This window comes from Pollachius pollachius (genome assembly GCF_949987615.1).
Source record: "Pollachius pollachius genome assembly, chromosome: 8".
In the NCBI taxonomy this organism is placed as follows: Eukaryota; Metazoa; Chordata; class Actinopteri; order Gadiformes; family Gadidae; genus Pollachius; species Pollachius pollachius.
This window is the reverse complement of record NC_136941.1, coordinates 2,452,205-2,461,058: the sequence shown is the minus strand read 5'-3', so window position 1 is coordinate 2,461,058 and position 8,854 is coordinate 2,452,205. Positions and strand designations below refer to the sequence as shown.

General features: G+C 50.1%; 2 protein-coding genes across 2 annotated transcripts in view; one reads left to right on the top strand and one right to left on the bottom strand.

Moving 5' to 3' along the window:
* Window positions 1-753, bottom strand: part of tti1 (TELO2 interacting protein 1) — a 22,219-nt gene extending 21,466 nt beyond the window's left edge. The window contains exon 1 of the mRNA XM_079740859.1: window positions 629-753. The gene's annotated coding sequence lies outside the window, so the exon portion shown is untranslated. The remainder of the gene's footprint in view (window positions 1-628) is intronic.
* A 301-nt stretch (window positions 754-1,054) lies between these two features.
* Window positions 1,055-7,402, top strand: zgpat (zinc finger, CCCH-type with G patch domain). Its single transcript, XM_079740985.1, has 7 exons — window positions 1,055-1,346; window positions 1,720-2,392; window positions 2,860-2,993; window positions 3,651-3,809; window positions 4,654-4,776; window positions 5,527-5,932; window positions 6,430-7,402. The coding sequence occupies exons 2-7, from the start codon at window positions 1,773-1,775 to the stop codon at window positions 6,566-6,568; spliced, it is 1,581 nt and encodes a 526-aa protein (XP_079597111.1). The 5' UTR covers window positions 1,055-1,346; window positions 1,720-1,772; the 3' UTR covers window positions 6,569-7,402.
* Window positions 7,403-8,854: the final 1,452 nt, after the last annotated feature.

The window sequence follows — 8,854 nt, the reverse complement described above, 5'->3', positions numbered from 1 at the left end:
CACATAATGGAGAAATTCATAATAAACATCTGAATAACCACAAACAAAACGGTAATGATTACGATTATACTATGGATACTATTGTTATCATCATAATAATAATAATTATCATAATAAACTTTATTTATATAGCACCTTTCAAATCACAGTTACAAAGTGCTGAACAAATAAAAGCACAATTAGAACAAAGCATAAAATACTTGTGATACACAGACAATAATGAGCCATATGAAAACAAAAGGATAAAAGACTATAAAAACAATAAAAACAAAGGCAGGCTCAAATTAAATCTGGAAAAGCTCTCCGATATAACTGGGTTTTGAGGAGAGATTTAAAAACGGGCAGTGACTGACTCAACGTAATTTCCTCAGGCAAGTCGTTCCAAGTGTAGATAGGGTAGAGGTTAGGTTGTTTGACTCCCAGACACAAGGTTACCAGTTCGATTCAGTGTCGGCCAGCCTACCTGTAGGCAATCACACCTCAAAGACATATTTCTCTCTATAAAAAGCGAAACGGTATCAATGGTATCAATCATTTGAATCAGACAACTTAACATCATGCATAGTTCTACAGTCTGTATATTTCTACAGTCTTGATATAAACTACCATTTAATCAACAAGAGCCTACCTTAACCTTGAAGTTATTCAGCGATGAAGTAATTGAGAAATGCACACATGCATGATGTGGACCATAACATTGGACTTTTTAGAGAAAACAGGCTCAGCATCCACACGTTGAGGATGTTGTGGCTGACGTACTAAACACGCGACTCGTCCCGACCGCATAAAACAACGTAGTTTCCGGTCATGTTGATTTATCTTAAGTAAATGTACACAACGATCATTTACCTCATCTTATTTATCGGTAAATGAGATAGCTTGGACTACATGTTTCGGTTTCCGGATAAATCATATTAACAGACTCGCTTTATTGAGACGTATCTCCTTTAAACTGCAAATTAAATCCTATATCAACAAGCCTCTGGACCGTTACTTTGAAAATACAACTTTACTAAACGGAAATCGTGTTGTCACTACGGAAACTCGTGTTTTGATTGCTTTCTACTCCTGGCAGCGCCGGTAGCTCGTCGAACGACCACGAATCGTGTCCGTAAACACAGACGAGCCCCTGGGATCGGGTGTGAACGATGCCGCTCCGGTTCCCCCGCGTCAGCTCCAGAGCCCCGGGAGGTCGAGTCGTTGTGGTCGATGAGCTGAACACACCTCTGGACACACACCCTGGGAGGGAGGCTAGCTGCTAGCTGAGGACCCGAGGACCGTAGATGTCGCTGTTATACAAACGCCATGAATTAAACGTTGCACTACATGTCATTTTTATAACACAGGTTTGTAATTGACGTCTGCTGTGAATGGAGGTCACTTGTGTGTGGTGGTGAAATGAGAACGAAGCTAAGGTTAGCCTAGCAACGCTTCTGAATACAGCCTTGTATTCACTAGCTCTATTGGCTAGCTACTGAAGTTCTAAGATAATAATAATGATAATAATACAGACGACGGTGTGTTGAATAAATATGATTAGTTTCACAACACCTTTCATGTGTTACTTCGCCATGCTCTCTCCTCCAGTCACTGAGGCTGAATAGATCAACTAAGCTGAGCACTGTCAAATACATTGCCAAACGTATAGGGCTAATCATGCTCTACAAAATGACAGTACGGACATCGTCCCTATTGTGACCCTCTGTGTCGGTGTCTCAGGTACCTGACGTGGACGAGCGATAGCCACTGCAGTCTCAGCGGAAACACAAATCATGGACGAGGAGTCGTTGGAGGCGGGCATCGCCGCCTACCGGGCCCAGCTCCAGCAGGTGGACACGGCCTTATCGGCAGGCCTGGACCCCAGCCACCAGGCGGACCTGCTGCAGCTCAGAGATGACCTGGCCCAGCTGATAGAGCTGACCGAGGCCAGCCTGATCTCGGTGAAGAAGAGCCAGCTGCTAGCCAGCCTGGAGGAGAGCACCGGTGGAGGGGTCGCGAAGCCCGGCGGGGAACAGGAGGCCAACGGAGGCTTCGACCACGAGTTCGCTGCTTTCTACTCGGAGCTGGAGGGCCCTTCCGGGAGCAGCGCCGGCGGGAGGGTGAACGGCGAGGAGGAAGAGCAGGAGAACGGGCATGATGATGATGACGACGACGACGGCGGTGGTGATGAGGAGGAAGGTGCTGAAGACACGCTCAGCGGCACCAAGGTGCAGGCGCCGTACCGGACCACCTGGGGGACGCTGGAGTACCACAACGCCATGGTGGTGGGCCGCGAGGCGCCGGACGGGGACGAGGCGCAGGTCAGGGTGCTCTACGTCTACCCCACCCACAAGTCCCTGAAGCCCTGCCCCTTCTTCCTGGAGGACAAGTGTCGCTTCGAGACCAACTGCAGGTAGGCGTGTTCCCGCCAGACGTCCACCAACAGGGAGACACGAGTCACATGACCTCTCCGGTTGTTGAGAGGTTGATATGCGATCACGTCAACATTACATTTAACTTACAATTACATAACATTTACATTTAAGGCATTTTTTCAGATGCTTGCATCCAAAGTGACTTACAATAAGTCCATTTGTCGGAAGAAGGAGGCAGCAATATATCGCTGTCGGAACAGTAAGGATGTTCATAGAACCTAGAATTGCCAGATTGCAAGCCAAAGCAACATATAACAATGAATAGCAACAATTTCAAACAGATACGATGCTTGTAGGAGTCAAGGCCTTTCGGGATTAGAACCCAGAACCTTTTGGCTCAGAGTCTGACCTCTGAACCACCGGACTCTGAATCCCAGTCTTCACCCCTGTGCTGACTGGTTCTTCCTCTGGATGTGCTCCGGCCCCATGGGGGGTCTCCCCTCAGGTTCTCCCACGGGGAGGTGGTCTACGTGTCGGAGCTCAGGCCCTTCCTGGAGCTGGACCTCAGCCACCTGCTGGAGGGGTCCGCCTGCCGGGCGCGCCACGAGGACGGCATCTGGTACCCCGCCCGCATCCTGGGTCAGCCACACCCCATGTGTGTGTGTGTGTGTGTGTGTGTGTGTGTGTGTGTGTGTGTGTGTGTGTGTGTGTGTGTGTGTGTGTGTGTGTGTGTGGCAATGTGTCTGTATTTGTGTGTGTGTGTGTGTGTGTGTGTGTGTTTGTACATACCAATTCAATTGTATATATTTACAAGGTTGATATGATTTACTAGTAGTCGGCACCTGAAACATTAACATCTTGTTAACCATGCACACTAAATTGTCAAACCTTCCCGCATATTCTATTTTTTATTATTTGTCATTTGTGTGATGTATTGTGCTACAAAATCAAAGACCCCATTTATGAACCGAAAGGTTACTTTAGGTCCCTCTCTCTTCTCTCTCCCTAGGTTAGTATAGATAATTTAAGATTATTGTAAAACTGTGTTCCCTCTACCTTAGGTTATTTAAGGTTAATGTCAATCACCGTTCCCTCTCCCTTGGGTTAGTATAGGTTATTTAAGGTTACTGTTAATCTGTGTTCCGTCTCCCTAAATGAGTATTGGTTATTTGAGGTCAGTATTGGTTACTTAAGGTAAGTGTTGATCTGCGTTCCCTCTCCCTTAGGCGAATAAAGGTTACTTAAGGTCAGTGTTAATCTGCGTTCCCTCCCTCTCCCTTCCTTCCTCCTGTGTAGAAATTGACAACGGCTTCTACACTGTGAAGTTTGACTCCCTGTTACTGAAGGATGCGGTCGTCGAGGGCGACGGCGTCATCCCACCAATGAGAGAAGACGACCTTTCCTCGTCCGACTCATCAGACCAAGACGATGGCGAAGACGCTGTCTTCGCCAAAGGTCTGTCTCGTTCTGTCCCTCTCTCTCGCTCTTTGTCAAGTTGTCTGTCTGAACATAGTTTGCTCGCTCTCTCTCTCTCTTGCTCTCTCGCTTATGTATATATATTTATTTAGTTTTGCTTTGAGATAACTGTCATACTATTCCAATTGATTTCTATCCTGTATAGAAATTCATTGTTGGCAGAATGATGAATAAGATGATGAATGATATGAAATGTGCACCGCCGAGACTCGACTGAACAACAATAAAAAGTAAAAGGCAGTATGGGGTAAAGACGTCTCTCAGCATACACCACAACAACACCCCCATGTTGGAGCAGTGTGTACCTCATTATAACAAGCCCTGGCTGGTCTCAGCGTCTGGGGGAGCCCAGCTGAGCTGCCTGTCTCCCCCCCCCCCCCCAGGATCCTGTCCTCCTTAACTCCATTTGATCTGCACGGATAACTAATATCTTACTGTATTAATCATATCAATCTCTATTTGATATAGTAGAATATCTTATTTGGTAGTTATTGATTTTCAAGGCACAATTATCTTGGTGGGGGGGGGGGGGGAGGGGGGGGATTGTCTGTTCAAATTGATCTGCTCATGATGATAAAAAAACGTAATAAATCGAAGGGGTAGAGATATAAAACGCAAAAGAACGATAATGCAACGGGGGGTTACTGATCCCTCATCACCTGTTAACATCGCCCTCCATTCATCGTGTTCCAATCCCCCTGGGGACTGGAACCCAAAGGATCATCATAATATAACAACAGTAATACACTTTAGTGAACGTTGCGTTTAAAGGTGCTCTTCAAAGGAGGTGTGTTCTAATAGTAATATTGTTGTGGTCCTGCAGTGGTCCAGTCCCACGCCGGGGACTCGACCACCCCCTCCTCCGCTGACTTCGGGGGCTGGGAGGCCCACACCAGGGGCATCGGCTCCAGGCTCATGCTGAAGATGGGCTACGAGTACGGGAAAGGTAGGCTGTTCCAGGCCTAGGTACTAAGGGGAGTGTGTGTTCCAGGCCTAGGTACTAAGGGGAGTGTGTTCCAGCCCTTAGTGCTAAGGGGAGTGTGTGTTCCAGGCCTGAGTACTAAGTGTGTTCCAGGCCTGAGTATTAAGGGGAGTGTGTTCCAGGCCTAAGTATTAAGGGGATTGTGTGTTCCAGGCGTAAGTATTAAGGGGAGTGTGTGTTCCAGGCGTAAGTATTAAGGGGAGTGTGTTCCAGGCCTAAGTATTAAGGGGAGTGTGTGTTCCAGGCCTAAGTACTAAGGTGAGTGTGTGTTCCAGGCCTAAGTGCTAAGGGGATTATGTTCCAGGCCTAGGTACTAAGGGGAGTGTGTGTTCCAGGCCTAGGTACTAAGGGGAGTGTGTTCCAGCCCTAAGTGCTAAGGGGAGTGTGTGTTCCAGGCCTGAGTACTAAGTGTGTTCCAGGCCTGAGTACTAAGTGTGTTCCCGGCCTGAGTATTAAGGGGAGTGTGTTCCAGGCCTAAGTACTAAGGGGAGTGTGTGTTCCAGGCCTAAGTATTAAGGGGAGTGTGTTCCAGGCCTAAGTATTAAGGGGAGTGTGTGTTCCAGGCCTGAGTATTAAGGGGAGTGTGTTCCAGGCCTAAGTACTAAGGGGAGTGTGTGTTCCAGGCGTAAGTATTAAGGGGAGTGTGTGTTCCAGGCCTAAGTACTAAGGTGAGTGTGTGTTCCAGGCCTAAGTACTAAGGTGAGTGTGTTCCAGGCCTGGGGAAGCAGCAGGAGGGCCGCGTGGAGCCCGTCATGGCGGTGGTCCTCCCCAAGGGGGCGTCCCTGGACCAGAGCGCCGAGCTCAGCCGGCCCCGGGCCGCGTTCCGGGGCCCCCGCCCGGGGGACGGCCCCCAGCCCGGCCCCAAGAGGAAGAGGGCACCGCGGCCCCGGGCCCCGGGGGGCCACCGCCGCAACGTCTTCGACTTCCTGAACCGCAAGCTGGGGGACGGGGGCGCGGAGGGGGAGTCGGCCTCGCCCTCCCCCGGCGCGGAGGCGTGCCGCGGCGGCGAGGGCGCTAAGCGCAGCCTTAACGTGCGGCTGTTCCAGGCCGCCGAGCGCGTCTCCCAGACGGAGCGTGAGATCCAGCGCATCACGGAGGCGCTGCGCAAGCGCGCCGGAAGGTACGGTAGCCTAGCGTACCCTAGCCTAGCGTACCACACCATCGCAGTGTACTGTACAGTAATTAACCGTAGCCTGGCGTACCCTAGCCTAGCGTACCCTAGCCTAGCATCCCTCAGTATACTGCACAGTAGTTGACCGTGGCATAGCGTACTGCACCGTACCGTAGCATAGCGTACCCTACGGCGTATCTCAGTGCACCGTACAGTAGCTGACCTTAGCCTGGCGTCCCTCAGTGTGCCGTACAGTAGCTGACCGTAGCGTAGCCTAGCGTCACTCGGTCTACCTTACGGTAGCTGACCGTAGCGTAGCCTAGCGTCCCTCAGTACACCGTACCGTGGATGACCATAGCATAGCCTAGCCTAGCGTCCCTCAGTGCACCGTACAGTAGCTGACCCTAGCCTAGCGTCCCTCAGTGCACCGTACAGTAGCTGACCCTAGCGTAGCCTAGCGTCCCTCAGTGCACCGTACCGTAGCTGACCGTAGCCTGTGGTTCCAGGGATGTGTGCGTGGTGAAGCGTCTGGAGGAGCAGCTGGGCGCGGCCCGCAGCCAGCTGGTCGCCCTGAAGGCCCAGGAGCAGTCGGTGCAGACGCAGCACCGCAAGGCCGACACGCACAAGAAGATGACCCAGTTCTGACCCCGGACCCCGACCCCACCCCGCTGCCTCGGATCCTAGTGCCATTAACGGAGGGGACCCCCCCGACCTCCGACCTCTGACCTCAGGACGACCGCTTCCCCTCGCCCCTGGAGGAGGAGGCTGATCCGGAACGCCGGTGTTCCGGTGGTCCTACAGACGTTTGTTTCTTGGTTTGTTTTTTTAAATCGGTGAGCCGCTCTCGCTGGGCGTCAGGAATGGATTGTGAACGAAAAAGAGCGAAGTTCTTTGCTTCTTCATTCACTCATTTTTTTCTTCTGGTTAAATAAACTCTGACGCCGGGAAGCGGCAGTGTGCGTCGAGATCCCCCCCTAAAGAAGGTTTTAAAGACGGATTTTCGCCGCCACCCACGCCTGTGTTGTTGGATACGTTCTTTTTTCAATTTTCAAACGTCTCCACCTCATCATAAAATCGTGAACCCAGTTGAACCCCCAAAAAACTGTCCTCGACGTCATCATCGTCCATCCCCTTCTGTTTTATCACGGTCACATGACCGTCACGTGATGCCCGCACACGGCCTTTCGCTGTAATGTTTTTCTGTACAGTGTACATAAAGATTACAGAAAGCTTCCCTTGTCATCAATTGTACCATTTTTACGTTATAAGTTCTCATCCTTCCTCTCAGATCTGCAGTGTCCCTCAGACTTTCATAAAGGCTCTTTGACTTCTCCGTCAGGTTCATTATTATCAGTCATCCAGTGGAGGCCTTCGTCTGAAGCGACCGGCAGTCTCTCAGATCTATGTCCTTAAGGAGCAGGTGTGGGTTAAGGGTCATCCTGCTCTAGGGTGACTTCAGGGGTAGACACGCTCGGATTCAAACCCAGGACCTTTCCACCGACCAGCCGGTCCCGCCAGCAGATCATTGTGGTCTTCATGCCTCAGGGTTCAAGAGCCCGTCTCCCTCTCTGGCTCTGAGACGGTGCTGTGTCTGTCTGTCTGTCTGTCGCCACGCTGCACCTTTATCACACCTTGATTGGCTGCACCTCCGTGGCCTCTGGTTCCTGTCCCTACAGGAAAGGTTGAAGTCGTGTTTGGCAAGGGGGGGGGGGGATCTGTCACGGTCTGGACACAGCGAACACTGAGCCCGGAATTAAGGACCCATCCTAGAGACCTCGCTGCGCAGATACCTGGTAACCTAGCAGCCTACAGACCTCACTCTCTAGATATTACCTAGGATACCTAGCAGCCTGCACTCACTCACTCTTAAACGTCCACATTCTCTCTCTCTCACACTCACAATCTCTCACACACACACACACACACACACACACACACACAGCAAAAGTCTTTTTCTTGGGAGTGCTGTTGTGCTGAATGCAGTGAAATGTTTCATGGTTTAATAGGGTCCTCTGGGTGATGAGGTCCACACATACTCTCTCACACACACACATTCTCTCTCAGACACACACACGCACATCCCAGTTTAAGTTGTGTGTTGGCTGACCACTTTCTTCGCCTGGTCGTTAATATCATGAGGAAATGCGTGCACATTCACTTCCCACACTTCTCAGACTCATCTCTTGTAAACAAGTTATTATGGAAGAGGCTACCACTCACAAACACACAGATTCACACAACCACACACACTTGTCCACACAATGCCTCCTTCGCACACACACACACACTTTCTCTCATACACACACTCACACATGTCCACACACACACACACACATCTAGTTTGAGTTCTGTGAACGGTGTCTTTGGGAAAAGGTGATGGTATTGCTCATTGAACCTGTATCCCCAGCGCTCCAGTGATTGGTTCTGGTTGACTGAACGATCTCATCATGGGGGAGGGTTGAAGTCAGTGGACGAGGTTCTGTGTTCGATCCCCAATGTCTGCTGTCTAACCTGAAGGGCTCCGTAGAGCCAGATGGCCCCTAACCCTGCCTGCTCCTTACGGCCATCCCAGGTGAAACACAAGAAGCCCCTTAGGGTATGAGCGTCTGTTTGCCAAATGACTGAAATTGTCAATAGTAGTCACTGTGTGCATAGAGATCTTATGATTTCCAAACACAGGAAAAGGAAATGCAGGAACTATTATATTAACTATAATTAACCAACTTTTGGTCATCAACAGCTTAGGAAACATTCTGCTCTTTAAACTCACCATCACAGTATCATTAACGAGGTACCATCTACTCACTGATCACCAAAACTATAATTACACCCTTTATCTGTGACCTGAATTGATTTTGCGAGGGATTGCGCGTCCTAATCTGGAAAGCAAATCAGGAAATGGAAATTAAATGACGTAAGGTCAGCCAATTG